At 43.3% G+C, this 23984-nt stretch overlaps 1 protein-coding gene, 1 long non-coding RNA gene and 1 other non-coding gene across 4 annotated transcripts in view; 2 read left to right on the top strand and 1 right to left on the bottom strand.

Moving 5' to 3' along the window:
* The window catches only part of LOC116183618 (uncharacterized), a 39258-nt gene extending 26451 nt beyond the window's left edge, over positions 1-12807 (bottom strand). The window contains exons 1-2 of the long non-coding RNA XR_014955120.1: positions 12236-12807; positions 2144-8320 (exon numbers count right to left, since the gene is read on the bottom strand). This is a non-coding gene — a long non-coding RNA (uncharacterized LOC116183618). The remainder of the gene's footprint in view (positions 1-2143; positions 8321-12235) is intronic.
* On the top strand, positions 12782-17595 carry CDKN2AIP (CDKN2A interacting protein). Of its 2 annotated transcripts, none has more exons than XM_021545343.3 (3): positions 12782-13034; positions 13130-13229; positions 13977-17595. In XM_021545343.3, exons 1-3 carry the CDS (start codon positions 13029-13031, stop codon positions 15509-15511), a joined length of 1641 nt encoding a protein of 546 aa, XP_021401018.2. In that variant the 5' UTR covers positions 12782-13028; the 3' UTR covers positions 15512-17595. The 2 variants fall into 2 exon arrangements, with proteins under 2 accessions (XP_021401018.2, XP_021400930.2); XM_021545255.3 differs by having other exon boundaries at positions 13130-13260.
* Positions 17596-18449: 854 nt separating this feature from the next.
* Positions 18450-18713, top strand: LOC146767580 (RNase MRP). The gene has a single exon (XR_014955275.1).
* Positions 18714-23984: the final 5271 nt, after the last annotated feature.

Raw genomic sequence — 23984 nt, 5'->3', positions numbered from 1 at the left:
AGTGCCATGACTTTAAAAGTCAGAGATATCTAGCTGTGCATGCATATATTTTCCTGGCAGGCACAGTGAAAAAAAAAAACAACTAATTGAAGATAACATCAAAAAGAATAAAAAAAATTAAATACCCAACTTTTGATTACTTACTCTGTGTTTGCCTTTTTCTAAGAAATATTATTTTTTTAAATCTATGTTTCTGTTATGAAGTGGTCACTATCACTGCCATTCCTCAAATAAGAAAAAATTGGTTGATGACATTATAAAATTTATAACAATTGCTCAAATCTTCAGATAAATGGATCCCACTCCGTGACATTAAACAATCTACAAAATGCCAGGAGCAACTATACCAATATCAAAAAGCTATGAATTCTCATAATTTTCATTATTTCACAGGTGTCATGTCTTAATCCATTGTGTCCAAGTATATTATGCAACATAGTTGCTTGCTGACTTGCCATGGGTCAATTATCATAGATTACAGCACTGTTTAGGTTGGAAGGGACCTTGAAGATCAGCCAGTTCCAGCTCACATGCCACACACAGAGACACCTTTCACTAGACCAGATTTCTCAGAGCCTCATCCAACCTGATCTTGAACACTTCCAGGGTTGGGGCATCCACAGCTGCTCAAAGCAACCTGTTCCAGTGCCTCATCACCTTCACAGTAAGGAACTTTTTCCTAATATCCAATCTAAACCTAACCCCTTCAGTTCAAAGCTGCTCCCCCTTGTCCTATCACTACATGCCCCAAAAGTCTCTCTCCAGCTCTCTTACAGCCACCCTCTATATGGTAAAGGCCACAATCAGGTCTCCTCAGAGCCTTCTCTTCTCCACGCTGAACAACCCCAACTCACTCAGTCTTTCCTCATAGGAGAGGTGCTCCAGCCTGCTGATCATCCTGTTCTCCTCTGGACTCACTCCAATTGGTCCATGTCCTTCTAATGTAGGGGACCCCATGACTGGATGCAGCATTCCAAATGGTGTCTCATGAGAGCAGAGTAGAGGGGCAGAATGCCCTTCCTTGCTCTGCCAGCCATGCTGTTTTTGATGCAGCCCAGGACACGTTTGGCTTTTTGCATTTTGGCAAGCACACATTTTTCTGCTCATGTAATCTTCTCATCCACCCATACCCCTAAGTCCTTCTCCTCAGGACTGCTCCCAATCCATTCCCTGCCCAGCCTGTATTTGTGCCTGGGATTGTCCCCCCGCAATCCCCACACACACAGTCTTGCACTTGGCTTTATTGAACTTCATGAGGTTTGCACAGTCCCACGTCTTGAGCCTGTCCAGGTCCCCCTAGTGCATCCCTTCCCTGCAGTGTGTCAACTGCACCAGAGTTTGGTGTTGTCAGCTAACTTGCCAAGGGTGCCCTCAACATCCCCCCTCTATGTCACCTTGCCAAAGGTGTTAAACAGCACCTGTCCCCATACCAACCTCTGAGGAGCACCACTTGTCACTCCTCCATTTGGGCACTGACCACAACTCTTTTGAGTGTGACTATCCAGCTGTATTCTTATCTGCCAACTGGTCCATCCATCAAATCTCTATACCTCCAGTTTACAAACAGAGCTACTGTACAGGACAGCGTCAAATGCTTTGCACAGGACCAGGTAGATAATGTCAGTTGCTCTTTCCTTATTCACCAATGCTCTTATCCCACTGTAGAAGGTCAACAAATTTGTCAGATTTGCCCTTAGTGAAGTCATGCCAGCTGTCACCAATCACTTGCTTATTCTCCATGTGCCACAGAATAGTTTCCAGTTGGATCTGCTCTGTGATCTTGCAAGATACCAAGATGAGACTGACTGGCCTCTAGTACCATACACCTTCCTTTCCCCCATTTTTAAAAATGAGGACTGCATTTCCTCTTTTCCATTCGGAGGAAATTTCACCAAACTGTCACAGCTTCTCAAATACAACGGATAGTGGCATAGCCATTTCCTCTGCCACTTCCCTCAGGACCCATGGATGTATCTCATCTGGTCCCATGAACTAGGGCACCTTCAGGTTCTCAAAACCTGATCTTCTAGAGCAGAACCCAGTCTTCTTTCTTCTCCCAATCCCTGCCTTTGCCCACTGTAACTTGGGCACTGTGGCTGGAGCGCCTGTCAGTGAAGACTGAGGCAAAAAAGTTGTTGTGTACCTCAGCTTTCTCCATTGTGGCAGCAGCTCTCTGGCCACAGAGAGCAGGCACAGGCTTTCTCAGGCATTTTCCCAGGAAAGGCTGTGAGAAGATCAGAGAAAAGAATGAGACACGATTCTTATCTCCACTTGTTGCACCTGCTGTTGTGCACATGTGGAATGTGTCATGGAGATTTGTTTACCAAAACATGATTTCTTAATTGGATAGTGTTTGGGTTGATTGACCAATTAGGTCAAAGCTGTATCAGACTGGCTGTAAGGGTTACTGAGTTTCTTAATAAGTGTAGTATAAAATAGTATAGGATGATTGTAATAAAGCAATTGATCAGCCTTCTGCAATCATGGAGTCAATGCTAATTATTCCCCATCTGGGGGCCTGTGGTGACACTCCATATACTGAGTAACCATGTCCCATTTCCTTACAGACAGGGTCCACATTTTCACTAGTCTTTCCTAGTTATTACTGATCGCTCATGACATTCTAATCAAACCTCTGTCTCATCTGTCTGTCAAATGGAAATGAAACAACAGAGAGAAGTTGCCAGAATGACTACTTGAGATCCTTTAAAAAATATAAAAAAAGGAGAAAGATCTTGTAATACCCTTTATCCCATGGGTCATTCTGAACACTGCCTCTTGAACAATGCTTCTTCAGCTTACCTTGTTCTTACAAATAAGCACTAACCTTCCTACAAACATCAACTTGAATATTCAAATTTTGAAAGTATGCTATGTTTATAGATATATTAAACAGTTATTTAAAGACAGCAATTCTGCAGTCAGTGTTTTGGGAATATATTTGCCATCCAGTTATATAGACACAGAATTTATCTTCTAGTCATGATTGTATCTCCAATCTGAAACATAGCTGTGTCTCACTGAAAGGGGAAGGCAGGTCTCCTGATAAATGTACTGGAGGAGAATGTGCTTTGCTCTTTGTCATACTGCTGTCTGCCTCCATGACCTTGCAGCAGATACTCACAATTTCTATAAACTTCTGGTGACTGAAAAAAATTACCATCACCTTCTTTCCTGCTCCTCTCAGTACTTACACCCTTATTTAGGAAGTAAAACAGAATGGTTTTAAGAAGCAGCTATGCTGGATGCCCATTATTCCACAGCAACAACTCAGAGCCTGAAAAACACACTTAGAAGCACATCTTCTATTTTTACCAAGAGGGAGGTAAACCCTGGAACAAAACCACATCTGACACATGTATGTGGCAAATGCATCTGTTACTGAAGCTAAACCTTACAGGGATAATGAACAAGAGGCCACGAGCAAACAATTTCTCTCTCTGGATGCATGCATATGGCCTCATGCAGCAGTTCGTGCGGAATCCTCCAGCCAGGTCTGAACCAGACTCACAGGCACTGTGTATTTGCATGACCACAATGTTGTATCTGACCTAATTAGCACCATGTCCAACCTAATTAGCACCACATACCACAGGGTTAAGTACTTTTGGTGCAACAGCACTCATAGACAAGTCTACAGCTGCTGTCTCCTATTTCACATGTGACTCTATGAATATATGCTAAGTTCTGTACTCTGTTGTATGGTGCAGAGGTGCACCCTGTCATGTTTGTGTTGCTTGTTGTTTTTTTTTTTTATAGCAAATACAGATATTTGTATTAAAAAAATTAATTGTATAAACAATAAAAATATTTTATTGCTTCCAAGGCAATATGCTGCTTTGTTCACTGCTGGTTTTCTATACCATTTCAATTTAACTGAATGGGAAAAAGAATACTTAGCACACCAAGATAATAGGACGAAATATGTTTAGGATATGCTTCTACATGTGTCTAAAAAGAACCCAAACAGTAAAAACAGCAAGGTGAAAAGAAATCCCTAAATCTCTATGCTCAGCTGCCCATATAAGTGCTGACTCTCTGCTATCATATCTCTGGGGCACTAATTTACAATTCTGTAAGATGTTACTGTAAACTGCTTAGTAGCAATACTATGTCCATTTGCACAAGCATGAATGATGATCCAAGGTGTGAAAGCACCTGATATTTATGTATGACCTTAGGGCAGTACATCTCCTCCAGGGCATAGCATCGGGAATTTTTTCTCTAAAAAAAAAAAATTCTATTTAATCCCTCTGAGCTTCTCAAATAAACTGATAGACTATGCCTGTTTCAAGTTAACACATGGACACATCAAGTGTAGTAATGAAATCCAAAATTCCTACAAGCAACTAAACTGGGCATTATCTGCTGGCAGTTTACAGTATGTGTCATGGTAAGAGAAAACCTTGAAAGATTTTGAAAGATACAGCAATTGCTCCAGAGAGTGTATTCCATATGTTGAGGGTGACCAAAAGGACATCATTAACACAGCTATGAGAAAAGCAGATGGAGCAGATATGGAGACTGAGAGAGAAGACAGGCAATGACAGGAAAAGACAAAATTACAAAGTTGTGAAGTGCTTTGGTGCAACTGAGGCCCAAGTTGAGCTGACAGAGCACTCAGTTGCTGCTGAATGAGTAGCCTCCATGGGCTCTTGAAACAATAGCCAGGAAATCCCCCAGAAGAAGTGATGCTTCTGTGCTGGTTAGCTCCCACAGTTGGCTCACTTGGGTGAGATAAGCACCCATGTTGGCACAAGAGAAGGGACAGGAACCAACCCCTGCTAGGGGGTGAGGAAGGAAGTGCAGCACCACCCTGCCGACAGCAGGCAGCTATTAGCTTGGCTTATCATAAGAATCAGGTCACAGCCTAACAGCTGGCAACAGCCCTACATAAACCAGCACAAGCTATGGCTGCTCTGTAACCCTGCATCTCTCACCACTTGTCCCTGCTGCAGACCCAACTGCCTCATAGCCTTGTCTGGAGAAATAAGCTGGTTGTAAAGGCTCCTCTCCTCCCTCTCCTGTGCTATTTTTCAGCCAAATCGTGTTCCTAATCTGGGTTATCACACAGTTGAACAAAACAACTGTGCCAGCAAACCAGCGGGCATATCAAAGAGACAGGCATGGATGGCTGGGAGCAAAAACTGTCTTAGGCCAGCACAGCTGCCAAAAAAATTGTCAAACTGCACTCTCAGAGGGCTACAGGGTTTGCAGAGACAGGGAAATCTATGGAGATACACTAAAGAGGTAAGTACAAAAAGGAACCACAGAAATAGGCCAGAGAGATAAGTGCAAGAATAGTGTTTCAAGGGACCTTTTTGACAGGTCAGGTCAGGCCTGGAAAAAAAAAAAAAAAGCTGTCATAAGCAGGATGAGAGATAACAAAAGCCCAAAAAGGCATATCTGTGATGTGAACAAAGGAAGATACTTTAGAGAAGAAAAGGAAATAAAATTCACATACTTCAAGATAAACAGGTCAAAAAAAGAGTGAAGTCAAAGATGACTCCCATGACTCCTACAGGTCTGACTGACAGACTGTAATTGTGTAACTTCCAGACAGGATTGCAAACTCCTTATCCAAGAAAAAACACTGGTCCTTGTGTAGGGACTGCAGATGGAGTTTCAACTCAGGAGGTTCTCTGAAACACTATACTACATTTCCTCAACAGGTGGAAGCTTTTAATCCTGAATGCCTTCCTATGTAGTTTTTTTCAAGTTAGCTTGAAAATTAAAATACTTGCACTTGCTCATAAGGATAGAAATGGACAGTATCAATAGCATTGCCATGTAGGACAAGGGTCAAAATTTTTCAGATGCTTTGTAAGCCTTTACCTAAGAATCCAGAATGGGCCAAAGCCACTTCTCTTAGCCTTTACCTTTCTTGGGGAAGAAGGGGTATTCAGATTCAGAAGCCTTGACTCTGCCTCTACTGGGATTTTGCTACTGTCAAAACATAGAACTGCAGCTACGAGTGTTTAAGAGCTGATTTTGATGACAAATTATTACATCAGGATGGAAAATGAGTCCGCATTTGTCTGTTTCAGTAATGGAATGAAAAAGTAAGCCACTCTCAATTTTTGGAATTATACCCAACTTCTAGAGATATATCCGTGCAATCTTGTCTCCTTCAGTGCCATCCAGTGGAATTAATGTGAAATATCACTCTTATGTACAGGGATGATATACAAAAATACAACAGCACAGAGCACACAAAATAGCTCTACATTTTCAGGAGGTGCTGTTCATACCAGGTAAATTGCAGGTTGTCAGAGATATTGGTATAACAGTAATGAAAAACAGAACCATGATTTCCAATAGCTGTAATTCAAATTAGAGCTGACATTGTTGCCTGTATTCTCAGGAAAGCTCCTTATATAATTTCTAAAATAGTTTTTTATGTCTGCAAAATATGCAGGATTTACAGAAGTCATACTGGTATAGCATGGTATAATGATTTAACAGCATCTGTTTGTGTAATCCTCCTATCCACAACTAAAGCCAGCAAAATATTATTTGTAATTTTGCTTCTCCTCTGAGGTATGAATAACTTGGCTGAAGGAGCAGCAATATCTGGATTTACACGTGCTCACATTATCAATAATACAGTATTTTTAGCACATATTCACATACATCTATATTGTATTACATATGTGGGTGTATGCAGACATATATACCTGCCATATACATATATACACACATACAAATGAAATGTAGTTAAGTTGTAGCCTCACAATAGATTCTCTTTTATATAAAAGCTCCTTGCCCTTTTAGTACTTTCCTGAATCCTCTCAAATTACAATGAGTTCATGCCAATATTTACATTAACATTCCTAAGGCCATTTTTCTGCTTTTTCCAACTCCAGGTTACAGCTGTGTGCCAAAGGCTTAAGGCTTCCTACCTAAAAACTCTTTAAAGGTAGCTTTCAAGATGGGTTTCTTCAACCAAATGGAGGTCTACCTCTTTTGTTCCTTTATAGGACACAGAAGAGACAAGAAAATATCTCTTACTAAATTAAAAAGTCAGAATATTTTCTTGGTTTTACTTACCCTAGCACATAACTATTGGAAATGGAAGAAAAAAAAGGAATTGAAATGCTAATGTCTCTGTGCTTGTGAGTTTTAACTTTCCTTTAAGTCTCTGTTCAAATCCCAGTGGTTCCTCTGTCAATGCTCCCCTTCCCATCAGAGCTTGTCCCTTTTCACAGAGTCAAGATGTGATTCTGTTTGATTTTGTCTGCCAACGGGCTCTCATTCTTCTGGTTTCCTCACTGGCCTCCACGTCTACTCTCATATGGATTCCTTGTCTATATGTACTTGTTCCATTGCCTTGAACTCATTCTCCTATACTTCTCCTTGAGAACTTAATTTCCTTCCTCACCTAATCCCACTGTCCTATCCCTATTGATCTCATGTTAAGGTTTTCGACTTCCAACAGTTTCAGTCTTGTCTCCATACTTACTGTTTCCTTCCCTTCAGTCAGGTCCTTGTTCCCTCACCCTTCCAATAAGACACACTCAAAAACCCATGAAAAAGAGAGAATAGCACCTTTTGGGGAGCACAGGGAATGATTTCCATCATCCCACTCAGTCCAGATCCACCCCAGCCCATAGTGGCAAACAGAGGTCTCTTTTGGGCCCACAACAGGGGAACATTTGACTGCAATAATAGTAAGGATGGCAGGGACACATGCTAATTCAGGAATGTGAAAAATTAATTTCTTCAAGGCTCATAGATTATCCTCCATGTAGTCAGAAGACCAGACACCCCAGTTCAGTTTTTTCTGAAAAATTCCAAGTTTTCTCTAGAGTATTTAGAACATAGAGCATTTAAGAACCTCAAATAGAAGATCTCCACAATAATTTACTCTAGAAAAAGTCCTTTTTTTCTTAGGTCATATTTGGTAGTAGTAAAGTCATCCTAAACTTCCATACTCAATATAGAAAATTTCATGCCAAGCAGTGGACTGTAAGCAAGTGGCATGTTATCAAAGGCACAGTTCAGCAAGAAAAAATTAGCACATGATATGCTACCTTTAGCTCTAGTTAAAGTTTAACAAACTTAAAGAACAACTGACAAACCTACTGTAGGCAGTTATATATGTAAAGTATAATGGATTACTAAATGTAAAATAGTATTTAAGTTAGTAATAAGAACATGTACATGTAAAATAAAATTATTATGACTTTACCTTCATTTTCACTCTTAGTTTTTATACTCTGTAATTACTCAATACATTTTCCTCAGCTGAGCAATCTCAGAAGAGTGGATGATTTTGTAATCCAGAGCTGCTTATGGTAGCATAAGAACAGTTGCATGACTGTAACGAAACAAGAAAACAGATCTACTCTAGTTTCCATTGACAAGCCTAGATAGTAATTAATGCTCTGCTAGCAAAAAATTCTTTTGTTCCAAGGATTAGTTTACTCAACAGTAATGACTGCCACATACAGACACATCTCTGTGGAAGTGCTGTCCCTTGCCTGGGTAGAAGAACTTCAATGATCTGCTGTAGCAGAACACATAACATGATATCAGGAAACAGCAAAACATCTCTTCCCCATCCTTCTTCAAGCTGCATTTCTAATGAGCTTAAGCCAGAGCTCTCCAGTAGCTTACTTATTACTTATAGCAGGGACCAACCAGAGATGGTGTCCAGGGGATTTACTGTGCCAGGCCAGTAAGATTTCACTGTTACTGCCTTTCTGTGGAAATAACTCAGCTCTCTTTGCATTGCGTGATGTTAAGAGCACAGTTCTCATATTAAGTTGAGTAGGGAATGTCACTATATATTAAACTTAACTGCACAGAACATAATTGAACTCAATGGGAGATGCTGCCCTCTATGTTTCAGTGGGACTTGACTTTGAAGAAATAATAATTCACTGGTTTATAAAGGCATTTATAAACTTATTATACAAGAAGTGCCAGTGCAATACTATGATTTATAGACACTGGTATGATTCACCTTGAGATTTTTGTTGTATCTTGCCAAAAGCAGCTATTATCAAACCCCAAATGACTCTTAACAACACTACTATCGACATGGCATTTAGAAGTTCCTTCCCTAGTGGGAACAAAACCATCTCTTTTCTTCCAATGTTGAAAATTAAATGCACAGCATTAACACCACCAGTGAGGTGTTTAACTTCAAAATTGCCTTTCCTGGTGAGAATGAAAATAGTACGTGCTTTGTTTTTCAAAATTAACAGCAGTGTTTTTCTCTCTTTTCTAATACACATACTTATCAACCTGAGACACAGTTGTATCCCTTAGCACTAATAGAGTATTGCAGGTATACACCTATGCTTGTCTGTGCACAACATCCCAGACTCCAGGAGTAGGATTTATCCTGTTCCAGTGTGATTCAAGCACACATTAATAAAGCAGAAAGAATATGACTGGGAAAAAACTGTTAGGGAAGACAAAAGGCTCATTTTAAAGTAATCTTTGTACCAGTAACAACACATTGATGCAATAGTAACACAAAAGAAAATCAACCCAAAATTAAAGCATGAGGTTCCAGGAAGGCATCAGACCAGAGAAGTTCCTCACTACAACCAAAACCTGTTGTTAGCCATTCTACATGTGTGCAAAACTGTTCCTGATTTTTCTCCAGAAGTCACCAATATTTGTGTTCACACATATAGTCACCAGGCAAAGAGGTGAAATGGCTCTCTGCTAATTTGTCCTCAATAATTGGACAAGGGTAAATTCTTCTAATCAGTCCTTTAGCCACTCTAGGACCAGATGTGCCGAGTCTCCAACACTTCCTAGAACAATTCTTTTTTTAGGAGCCCAGGACTCACAGGTGAGTCCATATAATCTTATGCACACAGGATGACTGGAAGCACTCACAAAGCCCTGAGGTGTGGAGTCCTACCTCTGTGGTTTGGCTGTCATTAAGTCAGCAACACCAGAATATGACTTCTGGAGATCCCTCTGAGTATTTGAAATGTTCCTTTCACCATCCTGTGGAATCTAACCCTCCCCAGCTCCCACTCTTAACTGGTATATGAGCAGCTCAACATGGGCTAGTCCTTAGTCCACTTGGCAACTCAGATGCTTGAGGAGGAGGACAGGATATTCTTGTCTGTACTGCTTGCTCTTCTCCTTCTGCAAGAGTACAGACAATTCTACTGCAGCTACTCAAGACTTTATTGAATTCCTGCTGTCTCTGAGGGGCAGATCTTAAGCCCAGGTCAAGTCTCAAACAACTTCATTAGAAAGCAAAATGGTTCATTGAAGAGCATAAACAGGCTGGCAGAATGAATGATCTTGACTGAGGTGCAAACTGAAATCTATGTTTGCCAAGGATTTCATTCACCCTACGTTCTAAGGTCTGTATGGACCATGAAGTCAGGAACTATGGTATCACAGACTCAGAGGTCTAGGAGACAAACCCACCTCACCTTTAAGCAGAATCCCTAATGTGACACATCATGCCCTTCCTGTATTTGAGCCTATATTACAGGATAACCACACGTGGGACTGATACAACAAATGCCTGGAAACACATGTGGTGATTACACTTTCTAAAATTTCTGACACTGTTTTGTAACAAACACATTGCTCCAAGACACCCACAGCAGAGAAGATACAAATTTTCTGCCCTTCTCTTCCTGTCAGCCCCATCCCATTCATTACTGTTCCCTTGCTCTCTGTCACCGAACTATTCTTGCCAATGCACAAGATAACATTGTGTGGCCCAACCAGGAAAGCAAAGCAAAAGCACTTCCATTCCAACAATGGAAAAAGAGCAAAAGGGCATTGGACTTCTTTTTTCTGACTTCATTTCCTTAATCCCTTCATTTTTGCTCTGTAGAGGCACTCTTAGTTAAACCACTACATAACCATTTCCACAAAATAAGACATCTAGGTCATTAAGGAGAAATACTTCTTCCTTAAATGCAATCTATTCTGTAGTTCAGTTCATAATGACATGTAGGTGTTAAAAATTGAAAACTTAAGCAAACCCAGACTTTTAATTCAGGAGGAAAAATCAATACAGCTCTCCAGGGACAGCCCTTCGGAATTCAAAATTCTTTCCTCTTTTGCACTGACTCAGCAAGCCCTATCTTGGCAGACTGCAGCTTGTGATATTTTCACAGTGTGCTTATTACTTTTTCACAGAGAATTGTTCAAATTATGGAGTAAGATTTTGCAAACTAAAGACAGCCTACAGAGCTGCAAGAGCAATTAGCTGAACCTTTTGTAGGCAGCAGTCCTCATATAATGCTTCCTCCAAAAAGCTACAACAACCCATGTCCTTGCCACTACCTTTCTGTCACATGCCAATGTTGTTAAACCTGGAATATGTCAAGATTATTTTAAGTCAGGGTAAGTCTTTAGTGCAAGCCATCAGGAAAGGAGACCTAATAAGGGGAACAGGCAGTATTGCTTAGTCAAAGACATCTAGGAACTAAGACTTTAAGAATAGAGCAAATCAAGACATTGATGTACATCTATGTACACTGCTAACTTGGCAAGTACTCAAGGCCCATGGGCCCATGTATCCTATACCTGAACTATCCTCTTATAATATTAAAATTTGTGCCTATAGGTCAAAATACCCCTGCCCAGGTGAAGACCCCTCCCCAGAGCATTGGATAGAAGTTAGCTGGGGTTACATAACTTGTACGGAAATTACTAACCAATCATCATAGAGGAAATTGCTAACCAATCATCACAGAAAGTCCGGAGGGGCATACTAGTTTGTGGAATACCACTGAGAACCCAGGCTTGTGCAATTCTGAAATAAATAATAATTGTCTCTCTTAAGTATGCAATTATTGTCCAGGCAACAAACCCAATTGTATGGACAACACTGAGGAGGAAAGGGGGAAAGGACCTGAGTGTCCTTTTCTTTCACCAATGGAAGATGATCTGTGGGTGCTGGTGGAACATGAATCAGCAATACATGAGCCAACAGTTTGCCCAGGTGGCCAAGAAGACCAGCAGCACCCTGGCCAGGATCAGAGATAGTGTAGCCAGCAGGAACAGGGAAAGGATTGTCCCGTTGTACTCAGCACTGGTGAATCCACACCTCAATTGCTGCATCCAGTTATGGCCACTCAAATCAGGAAGGCTATTGAGGTGGTGGAGCAAGGCCACAGAAGTGAAACGAAGCTGGTGAAGGATCTGGAGCACAAGCGCTACCAGGAGCGGCTGAGGGAGCAGAGGTTGTTTAGAAGAACAGAAGCTCAGGGGAGACCTCATGTCTCTCTAGAATTACCTGAAAGGAGGCTATAACAAGGTGGGGATCGGCCTCTTCTCCCAGGCAACCAGCGACAGGATTAAAGGACACAGTCTTAAGCTGCACTAGGGGAGGTTTAGGTTGAACATTAGGAGGAATCTCTTCACAAAAAAGGTTGGGAAGCATTGGAACAGGCTGCTCAGGGAAGTGGGGAGTCAGCATCCCTGGAGGTGTTTAAAGGAAGACTGGACGCGGCACTTAGTGCCATGGTCAAACGGACAAAGTGGTGCTCGGTCAGAGGCTGGACCCCAGGACTACGAGGACTTTTCCAGCCTAAGTGATTCTGTGATTCTGAGGTAAAACACCAACTGATCCGCCACAAACTCCGACCTCAGCAAGCCTGGAAGAAACCAACGCGTACAGCAGAGCTTTTGTTCACGCTTTCCCCAGTCACAGTGCAGGGCTGGCAGCCGAGCCCAGGGCACCTCATTTGCCCGGCACCCGAGACGCGCCGAGGCGCACACGGCGGCGCTGCGCGGCCCGGCCCACGCGGATGTGAGCTCACGGCGGCCCGGCGGAAGCCGCGGGGCGCTGTTTCCGCGGCGGCGGCGATGGCGGGCAAGGCGGCGGCGGCGGGCGAGCCCCTCGGGCGGACGGCGGAAGAGGCGGCCTGGGCGGAGACGCTGCGCGGGGCCTGCGAGCCTGAGCACCACTGGCGGTACCGCCGGGAGTTCCTGCTGCGCAACGTGGGGGAGCTGCCGGCGGCGGGCAGCGCCCAGCTGCAGCGCCTGGTGTCCCTCTCCATGGTGTGGGCCAACCATGTCTTCCTGGGATGCCGGTGAGTCCAGCGGGACGCGCCGGGGGACGGGGGGGCGGCGAGGCGCGGCCGTCTGACGAGGCCCCTTCCCTCCTTTCCTCTTGTCGCCCCTCCAGGTACCCGCCGCAGGTCATGGAGAGGGCGCTGGAAATGGCCGAAGGCATCCAAGTGACCGACGCGCCTGTCCGCACCACGAGAGACGAACTGGTTGCCAAGGTGAAGAAAAGAGGCATATCAAGTAGCAATGGTTAGCAGATCATAGCTGTGACAATACATAGGAGTCTAGAAAATGCTTGTTTCTGAATGTTCTCGGTTTGCCTCGGGCTTAGAAAGTAGTTGAAATAATTTACTTTTTAAACTCCCGCTAATAGTTTCCTCTCTCTGTGCTATTCTTTTTCTAATATGTCTCTAAAATGGACATAATGTGCAGATAGTAATTTGGTAATGTAGAGCTGTTGTTTTGAATTTCTACAACTGGTGCACTATAATCTGACAACTTGTGCGTTGTGTTGTGTGCTGCTGTGCTCCAGCTTAAATACGTTCTTGTTACTTTGCCATTGTTGCTGTGTAAGAAACTGCGTTTCTAAAAGTAACTCTCAGACTTATGTTTTAAAGATGTTTTGTGACATTAGTAGACCAAATACACTTCTTTTATTTTTAGGTCAGATAACCCATTTTATGTATGTTGGCCAGTTTCGGTTTGGACTTCAAGAATAGAAATACATATTTGGGTCCAAACCAACATCTAAAATCTTGCATGAGTGTATACCGGATTTTGTCCAAAAAACTCAAAATCCTGAAATAGTAGGTTAATACTTGAAATGACAGTTCAAAGTATATTACTAATATATGCCCTTTAAATTCACAGAGAATATTGCTAAAAGGTTTTAGATTATTTTTCTCTACATGGATATTTCATAGTGCAGAAATCAAAGAGTTTCACATATTTTACCTGTTTTGCAGAAGGGGTAGAGGAGCCCTCCAAGAGACAAGCTGTTGAGAAAAGCAGAGACTCTAAGGATGTTGGAAAGAATGTGAAAACAACCAAAGCAGAAGGAGCAAAGGAAACAGAGAGCACCTTGCCCAAAAAGCAGGAAAAAGGTATTAGCAAAGATCCAGAAACTTCCCAGTCAACTTGCAGTTCAGATCAAGAAATGATCACAGTGTCAGACACAGAAACAGAAGGAAAACCTGCTAATGCTGAAAGTACTGCTGAGCAAAAGCCACCTTCATCTGAGAAAGAGCCAGGAAAGAAGCCTTGTTCAAGCCCACCCAAGGAAATCAAGTGTGAGAATGTGCCATCACCTGAAAAGAAAACTACAGGAAGTGTAGCACCGCTGGCTGCCGAGAGCACCCCTCAGGTAGCAGCAGCAGTGGTGGCAGCACAGCCACCAGCTGCCAAGAGCACCCCACCAGCAGCAGCTGTGGCAGCAGCAGTGCCATCAACCTCCAAGAGCACCCCACAGGCAGTAGTGGCGGCAGCAGCAGTGCCAGTGACCACCAAGAGCACCCCACAGACAGCAGCGGTGGCAGCAGCAGTGCCACCAACCACCAAGAGCACCCCACAGGCAGCGGCGGTGGCGGCAACAGCAGTGCCACCAACCACCAAGAGCACCCCCCAAACAAGTGCTGCGTTGCTGTCTTCCAAAACCCAGCTGGGTGCCCCAGCATCAGTGTCCAAGAACGGTGCTCAGGTGAGCAGCTCACTGCTTCTGGCCCCCAAGAGTGGTACTCAGGTGGGCACCTCCCTGCTGCTGGCTTCCAAAGGCCCGGCTAAGGTGGGCTCCCCACTCCTGGCCTCTAAGAGCAGTGCAGAGGTAGCTGCCTCTTTGCTGGCCGCTCGGAGTGGTGCGCAGCCGGGATCCTCACTGCTCGCTTCCAAGAGCAGTGCTCAGGTGGCCGCTTCGCTGCTGGCCGCTCGGAGTGGAGCTCAGCAAGGGCCCTCCCGAGGTGGAGCTCAGGCAGGTGCTTCCCAGCTGGCCTCTAAGAGTGGCTCGCAGGCAGGTGAAAGCCCTGCGAAGGCTTTGTGCAAACCGCTGACCAGCGAAGATGCAAAGGAAAGACAACCGTTTTTCAACAGACTCTACAAAGCTGTAGCCTGGAAACTGGTTGCTGTTGGAGGCTTCAGTCCTAATGTAAATCATGCAGAACTTCTAAATTCATCTATTCAGTCTGTAAAAGCTACGTTAGATGTTGCTTTTGTTCCCCTTAAGGAACTTGCAGACTTGCCTCAAAATAAAAGCTCTCTAGAAAACATAGTTTGTGAACTGAGGTGCAAGTCTGTCTACTTGGGTACTGGCTGTGGTAAAAGTATGGAAAATGCCAAAGCAGTGGCTTCAAGAGAAGCTTTGAAATTATTCCTCAAGAAGAAAGTTATTGTGAAGATCTGTAAAAGAAAATACAAAGGTAGTGAAATTGAAGATTTGGTGCTTCTGGATGAAGAGTCAAAACCTTCAAATTTGCCTCCAGCTTTAAGAAATCCTCGTGAGATCTTGTAGGGGGGAGAATCACTGTTTGTACTGTGTATAATATTTCAATACAAGGACTGAAGGTTAATTTTGTACTTTGAAAATGTAGGCTTCCAGATATTTTGTATTTCAGTTTTGCAAGACAATAATAGTTCTTTCACTTGGTAGCAATTGTATAAAACTTGTTAGAGATGACAAGTGCGCATTTAAAGGTATTGCCTTAATATACAGCACACTAGTGTGCTGTTGTATTTGCAAAATAGTCTACCTATCTCTTCTATTTTTAATTAAACTATTAAGGTACAATTTGCTGTTTAAAACACAACGTTTTTGTAATTCTTACAATTTGATGGTAGTGTGCTCAATTGTCTACCATATCTTTTCTAGGCTTGTAGAAGTGTGTACATAGGGACCATAATACTTGAATAATTGAAAGTTTAAAAATTTCAATCAAAAAGTTGAATTATATGTTTCAGGCTTGTTGCTCATAATGTTCACTGTTACTCATACTAGGAGAGAAAGTAGTTGGTTGAGTATTTTTATGGGATGTTTTCATAACACTTGCAATATAAGTGACATCCTGATTTCATTTAACATTATGCTATCAGGTTAGACCCCATTTAATATCACATTGGCAAATTAGCAATTAGCAGTCAAGTTACAGCTATTTCGGCCACCAATACTGTAAGCAGATTTAATTTATATGATGAAGTATCATTTACAGTTTTGTTTGGTACTTTTATTTCCAAATGAACATGGATTTCTATACTAAGTATATTTTGACTGCTACTAAAACAATAAAACCTCTGTGATAAGTGTCTAGAGTATTTTGGTTTTGGCTACTAAATATTCCAGCCATTTCAATAACATTGTAACACCTTCAGTAAAGCTTTACAATGAGTGGCTTCAAGGTATAATACCACAAGAATGAGTTGGTTTCTTTAGATGTGTAGCTGAAATACTGTAAAACTGATAGAGGGGACCTGTAGAAACTGTTGTAACACCAAGGTAAGCGAAATGAAAATGCTGCTGTCTGCTGGAGACAGCGAGTGTATTGTAAAGCATTCATTCTAATCAAGCCCTTCCTTTGCTACATTTTTACTCCCTGTACAGAATAGTTTGAGGCAAAGAAAGTGTGAGATTACTTTATATTTTCAATGTTGCTGAAATACCTGCACAAAATGCATGTTTTGGTATATTGGATAATGACATGTAATTGTGAAAACATAATGTCTTCAGTGCTATTTTGAATTAATCTTGTCTTGTTACAGTAGTTAGCATCATTTAGTGGTGTCCTTACACTTGACTGACAGATCCATTGATCAAGTGCTAAAGGAATGAATAGGAATTTCTGGGATCTCAGTAGTGCATATGTCCACTTTCAGTTATTTTGTAATTTTTAGGACTAAACCACAGTGGTGTTTACGCTGTACCCTGCGTGCTTTTGAACAGCAGTGGCCGTGCAGTCCATAGCACCAGAAGTATACAAGACACTCGCACTTCCCGATGGCTGGTTGAGAACTTCCTCCAGCTGACCCCTGTGCTTCTGTGCCCTCGGACGCCCTTCACCTAGTTAGATTTCTCAGGACTTCCCCCTTGGCATTTCTGGAGCACCACCTGGCGTTCGGAATGCAGTGTGCTAAATTGCGTCTCAGTGCAAGAATTGGTGTCCGCTTCTAGCACAGGGCAGCCTTCGTGCTGTGCTTAGGAGCTCTGCTATTCATGATGGGAAGGGTGAGATCTGTTTTCAAATCCTTACCCTGCTCAGGTAGACACATGTAAGGACTGTGCTTGTGAGGCAGGAGTTGTGTCCCGTGCCCTCTGCAGTACAGTTTTCTCTGCTGTTAATCTGGTCATCTCCAGATCTCTGGTTCAGAATTGCAGCACGTATTGTAATGTGAAAATCTATGTTTCTTGTCTGTGAAGCAAAGCTCTCAGTATTCACTGACGTCAAGGGGCTGTTAGGGCAACTGTGTTAAAAGGCTGAGGTGCTAGATGCCTTTTTGAAAATACCTGACTTAGAATTACTTTTTTAAAGTTTTTGAATGTTATTCCTCTTTGATGTTTGGTTGTGAATCATTAAAGAACAAGTCTGTAGCTACTCTTAACAGAAACTGAAAGCTGAAGCGTGTTATTTTTATTTCACATTCTGCATGGAAAGCAACTAAACACACGGATTCACATACAAATGAATAAGCACTGTTTGAGTATTCGAATGAGAATTTATTTACATTTCATTAGCCCTAGAGGAAGAAAGCAATTGAAAGAACTGTCTGTGGGAAGAAGTGTCTGTGTAGTCCTGTCAGTTCTAAAATCCTGTGTCTCTCCTCCAGGTACTGTCCTGGTCTCTAGGGACTGGGATGCTGGTCTTTAACTGTCAGACCCCGCTGATGAGGGCGAGGGAGAGCACCCGTACTTACACCGTAGGTGTGCAGAGTTGTCTCAGGAGGACAAAGCCAACCAACCAACCGAAAGGAAAACTGACCCTGTTTTTTCTACGGAAGTACAGGAGATCGCAGCCATCAGAAAGTGACTCCCGTTTCCTCTGGGCACTGGTAGCGCAGCTAAGCACGTAGGGCAGGGTCCGTGCGGTCAGCCGCCCGCTGGCTGCAGTTAGCCGCTGCCGGCTGCGGGCCGTGCGGGGTGCGGCGCCGCCGCCCCTGCTGCAGCCTGCGGCCTCGGCGGCGGCCACCAGGCGGGGCTGGCGCGCCAGCCCGGCTCGGGGCGGGGCCGCGGCGCTCCATTTGCATAACGCGTTCCCGGGGCCGCTCGGTATCGCCGCGGCCGCCTTCCGCGGCAGCCCAGGGCCGTAGCGCCCTTCGGGGGGCGGGCAGGCCGGCTGCCCACTGTGCATCCCTGCGGAGACGAGCCGGGAGGCAAATGCAGGGCAAAAAGACACTCACCCTGCCCTAGAAGGTGTCCTGTCTACCGCGCTTTATATAACGTCACAGGGAAGGGAGGCATGCCGGGATGTTCTGAAGACCTGCTCGCTAGGCCACGCACGGAGGACCTCGTTCCTCATGGGCCCCGCGCCCGCCTAGGGGAAAGTCCCCGGACCGCCGGCAGAGAGTGCCGGGCGCTGCCGCGCCCCCGCCCGCCGCCGCCTCGCACCCTCCCGCCAAGACGCCCGCGGGCCGAGCGGATGAGCGCGGGGCGGGCTCTCGTCACGGCCACAGATACGCAGGTAGCGCGGCAGGCGCGCCAACAGAACGGGGCTCACTCTCAGGCCATCCTCTTTTGCCGGGCGGGGCTCCGCAGCAGCGCATCCCACGGGACACCTCAGGCACGGGTGGTGCCTACCGCGGCCTAGCGCGGGCACAGCAAAGCGTGTGAGGCACCCGCTGCTTTCCCCAGTGGCGCGCAGGACAAGCGACCCGCAGCCCTCCTGCTGCTCGTACCCGCTGGGCTTCAGGTTCCTCCTGCCGCGCAGAATTATTTAGGTTGGAAGAAACCTTTGAGATCATCAAGTCCAGCGTTTGACTGGAAACCATCTTGTCAGCCAGACAAAGGCACTAAGTGCCATGTCCAGTTTTTCCTTAAACACCTCCAGGGACGGTGACTCCACCACCTCCCTGGCCAGCCTGCTCCAATGCTTGAGAGTCCTTTCCGTGAAGAAATTTCTCCTATTGTCCAACCTAAGCACATTCAACTGGGGAGGCACTTCGGGTGGAGCACTTACCGGCCCGAAAAGGCTTTCCGTCCTTCCCTGCTCCGGGAAGTCGCAAGAGGCTAGATGGAAGCACTCCGCTGCAGGTTCTTGCACCCGCAGAGGTTCGTGGTGCACCGGCACAGGAGGGTTCGGTGGGAACCTGAGCGTGGGCACAAATGCTGGCACAGCACCGAGTACAAGCCACACTCTTCCAGCACAGCTACTTACCCAGGCTGTGCTGTGCAGGGCGTCCCTACCCCCGGGATGCCCTGCTCCACCTTCTCTGCAGAGGGGCACAGTGCATGCACCAGTGTTATTTGCCCACTTTAATTAGATTCTCATGCTTAAACTCCCAGGGACTAACTCTGCAAGATGCTGCTGCCCTGCTGAAAACTGAATTCATATCATTGTCACTGCCACTTTTGCCTCTAGTATGTCAAGCAAATAGCACATCATCATGCTCTACTGAGACCTCTGCTGTATTACAGTCATGTCTGGGTTTAAAACATGACAGAAGAGCACTGGCAGAGATCCCCAAAATAACATAAAATTCGGGCATCTCAGACCCAAACAAATGGTTTATTACCTCACCCAAATTATCTTTGTTACTTTACGCTAAAAGCTCCCAAGTGGCTCAGAGACAATGCTTCCTTTTGGTTCATTCTGTCTTGGTATTTTTGAAATTCCTGTGGTGAACCCAGGTCTTTCTCTGGCTGAGCCTCAGACATGTGGACTATATGCAGGCACAGTACAGTTTGTAGACCCTGTTAGTTTCCAACGTCTGCTGTTCCTCTTCCAGCAATATCCTCATGGTGACCTCTTTCCAGCCATGTCAGAGCCCACACTAGATAGAGGAGACCAGTGTGCAGAGTGGGGAGCACTTCTGCAGAGTTGGTGGTGTCAGCTCTGACTGCCTCACATGAGAGCCCTGAAAGGGTGTGCAAGGGGTTCAGAAACCACCTGGCCTGAACTGTCGCTTTGGTTGCTGTCATAGCCACTTGAACTACTCGAGTGTCTTTCTTTTCTCCTGTGATCCTGCAAGTGATCACCTATGTGTATGTGGGGAAAGAGAGATTTCAAATTAAAATGCTATCAAAGAACCTATCCCCAAAGAAATAACGAAACTGGGGCACAGCTCTATGAAGTCTTGTTTTTTTGGCCGACAAACTGTAATGAAATCTCAGTGTCCCAGTTTCATCTACTAAAAGGATATATCTAAAGCTGTATGAAGCACCTGCTATACAGGCTGAGGACCACAGTCAAGCTTGTGGAGACAAGCTGAAGCTTGTGCAGTGACTAAAGTGTGCTTGTTTTTCTTTTTTGGCCCTAAAATTGCACCACAGCACCCTAATGACTTGAACTGGTTCTGTGCATGTGTGAAGATAATGGTCTCACTTGTAGGTTATGGTAAATCTTGGACTTCAAATTTGTTAGTAGGAGAGAATACATCAAACATCAAACTTCTCTTGCGTATAGGTTAAACTAAGCTGACACAACATGGCCTAGTGGTCCAGAGACTAAGGGAAAAAAGCACCCATTGAAAGAATTTTGATGCTGTCTCTCTCTTTCACTGGGCAAATTTGTTGCCTAGATTGTAAGTTGCAAAATACAGAGAAAATAAAAGCAATATCTGTATTTTTGAAGTTTTTCTTTCAGCTAAATTTTCATTTTTGCAATGTTTTTGCATAAGGTATAATATGCCATGCTCTTTGTTCAGGTAACAACAATTGATTTGTGTTTGTGTATGTGCCTTCTAGATGGTTCTGTTAGTTGCCACTGCCACAGCAAAGGTACTGCCATTGGGTAGGTTAAGCATTTCTAAAAAAATGCTGTCATGAAATCTGCTGTCAGGATGCATCAATTTCTAGTCTGTGATTAATTAATACTCACTCACAGATTAGCATTTAGGAAAACAGGTTTTATGCTGATATCTGGTAACAGTTTAAAATATGTAGCCTAATTATGAAAATGGTGCACAATAATTTCTGGCTACCAGCTATGTATTTTCCTTTTCTAGTAACATTCCTGCAACTAAAAAAGCATTTTCTGCTCCAACATCTGAGTCTGCAGCTCTTTAAAGTTTTCATTGCCACTGGTAGTCAAGTAACATGAACTGTCAAGCCCAAGTGCAAAAGGACTTCTTCTCAATATGAATGTAGAGATGAATCACATTGGGCAAAAGATATTTTGTCACTAGTAAGAAAACTGATCTAACCAATGGATTTACTAAATCCTTTGATGTTTTAAATTTTACATTTCAAATCTTCTGATGTCTAGCCTGGAGAAGAGACAGCTGAGAGAGGATCTTATCAATGTCTTTAAGTATCCAAAGGAAGGATGTCAAGGGGGTGGAGCCAGGCTCTGCCAGGTGGCACCAAGAAATTGGACAAGAGGCAACATGCAGAAATGGATATATAGGAAGTTCCACCTGAATACGAGGAAGAATTTCTTTACTGTGCAGGTAACCAAACACTGGAATAGATTGCCCAGAGAAGTTGTGGAGTCTCCATCTCCAGGCAGATTCAAAAGCTGTCTGGATACAACCTGTGGAATGTGCTCTAGGGGAACTAGCCTGAGCAGGGAAATTGGACCAGATGACACACTGTGGTCTCTTTCAGCCTCACCTATCCTGTTATTCTGTGATTTTAACTGCAGCTAAATTCTATGTTCAGTCAGATGCTGTCTATATTTTGACAACAGTCTTCCAGCCTAAAGCCTCCTTTAGTTTGAAGTAAATGCCATGTTTCTTATCATTTTGGGGAAGAGGATGTTTGAGAGGCAGGAATTTATTAATCTTGTTTAACCATTGATTTTTCTCACAATTACAACTGTATAATAAAGCAAATGTAAACTCTGTACATTGGTCATATGCTAGTAGTAAAGGGATAATACCACTTTTTAGTAACTTGGAGTAAGTGATGGCACTGAAAAAATTGCTTAGCAGAAGCACTGCTAGAAAACCCCTAATGCAGGTGATTTGGTGCTATAGGTGAAGCATCTCTGCTTATTTTGAAGATATGAAATTACTCTCTGGTGCTATTTGTAGTGACTTTTCAGTTGCACTAGAAATTAATAATTTCTACTAGGTTAGGATAAGCAGATTCCAAAGGAGAAAAAAAAATCCACACTAGGAGGGAAATAAAATGAGGCTTCCTCCTGTTTGTTGCAGTTTTAATGACATATGCTAAAACTCTGTCCAAGTCTTCAGGGGAACTGTGAAATTCAAAAATGGTAATCATAGGCATGTAATTACCCATTTTCACATACAGAGTGGAATTCATTTCACTGACTTCTGTGACAAGACATCTGGGCTCCCCTTACTGTCAATGGAGACATTTTTAGAGCAATACCTATTTATACTAAGATTCTCACTCCTTATATTTAACTGGACAACTCCCACCTTTATTTCCTGAGCTGGAAAGAAAAATTAACATCTGCATATGGGAAAATATTAATTATGTCTTAAACTATCACCTACTGAAACTTTCTGCAGGTGCACTGCCTGCCCTCATTTAATAATCTTGATTAAAAAGGTGCAGTTGTATATATTAGTTCCTCACAAAAGGAAGAAGTAAGAATGTGTTTTTCACATGACCTGTGCCAAGAAGCAAAATCACAGAAATGCACCATCCATGTCAATAGGTACCTCAGGCAATAACACACAAAAAATCTTCTATTATGCAAAAAAAGGTCCTGGTTATTTTCCCTTAAATTCATGTGGATTCTTCCACTTACTAGAATGAAAAAGAATCAGGGTTCAGGGTGAGGTAAGACAAGAAAGATGGTTACTAATTCAGTAAGATTACCTTGTTACCATTTCTAACTTGGCTTCCCTGAACATCATCTGCACACCTCCCGAGGTTTTTTCACAGGGTGACTGGTTCTAGAGCTGGAAACCAAATCCACCGATCATTTCTGCTTTGCAACAGTAGCTGAGGAAGAGGAGTTACTTTCTAAATGCAATTTCCTGGAGACAAAGGGAAGTGTTACTTGAGACACAAGTGGACAGATCCAAGTTGTAAATGACAGGGAATGATCCATGCGGTGCTCTCATTGCAGTGGCCAGATGCTGCCCCTCAGCTGATCAGCAGTGTCCCCTTCCTCTAAGAAGCTGCAGTTCCTATGCCAGCCAAGCATGCCCCATAGCACCTGTGAGAAGCTAGTACTTAAGGAAAACAGAAAGCAATGTCTGGCATTACAGGGAAGTATCTTTTTTGGATGACCTGATGTTAGAGAAGCTTTTGAGAATAGCTTACCTGGTCAAATACAGTAGTATTATTATGTGAAACAGGACAGGAATCATCTGCATTTTGAGGATGTAAAATGAGGATTATGAAAGATGAAAGGCAAAACTTCAATTGGGGAAAATAAAAGTTGGATTAAATTTCTGGAAATAATTTTATCTTAGTAAAATCTGTAACATAATGAGATCATCTTTCACAAAAAGAAGGGGAATACTCTGGTTGGAACTTTAAAAACCTATACTGGTAATTTATAAAGAAATAAAAACTGTTGGTATCTATTCTCCATGAAAACTGGGATTAGTTTAGATTCATTTAGATTATTTTAGCTTTTACTGGGATTTATTTATTTTATAAATAAATATAAATAAACTGAATATAGGAGCTCTCTGTGTTACTTACCCTTGGTGGACAGCTACTGAGATATGTTTGATGCAATACACACTAATATCACATCCCTGTGTATATCAACCTCAAGCTGACAGTTTCACACTTAGCAGAGAGGGTTGGTGGAAATATATGATTGTTCTGCCTGTCCACCTCTACAATTAGCAAGGTTTTGCTCTACCATGCAAGTTCCTATCTGCAGATTCTTCTCACATACAGACAGTGA

Source organism: Lonchura striata, chromosome 4 (genome assembly GCF_050655825.1).
Source record: "Lonchura striata isolate lonStrDom1 chromosome 4, ASM5065582v1, whole genome shotgun sequence".
Lineage (NCBI taxonomy): Eukaryota > Metazoa > Chordata > Aves > Passeriformes > Estrildidae > Lonchura > Lonchura striata.
Note: the sequence above shows the minus strand (reverse complement) of the source record. Positions and strands in the feature narration are given on the sequence as shown.

What these genes read in the sequence shown, in the direction of transcription:
- CDKN2AIP (XM_021545255.3), top strand. Translation starts at nt 12,808, where the DNA reads ATGGCGGGCAAGGCGGCGGCGGCGGGCGAGCCCCTCGGGCGGACGGCG. An exon ending in CATGTCTTCCTGGGATGCCG is followed by an intron (nt 13,035 to 13,129) that starts GTGAGTCCAGCG and finishes TCGCCCCTCCAG; the next exon opens with GTACCCGCCGCAGGTCATGG. An exon ending in AGGCATATCAAGTAGCAATG is followed by an intron (nt 13,261 to 13,976) that starts GTTAGCAGATCA and finishes CCTGTTTTGCAG; the next exon opens with AAGGGGTAGAGGAGCCCTCC.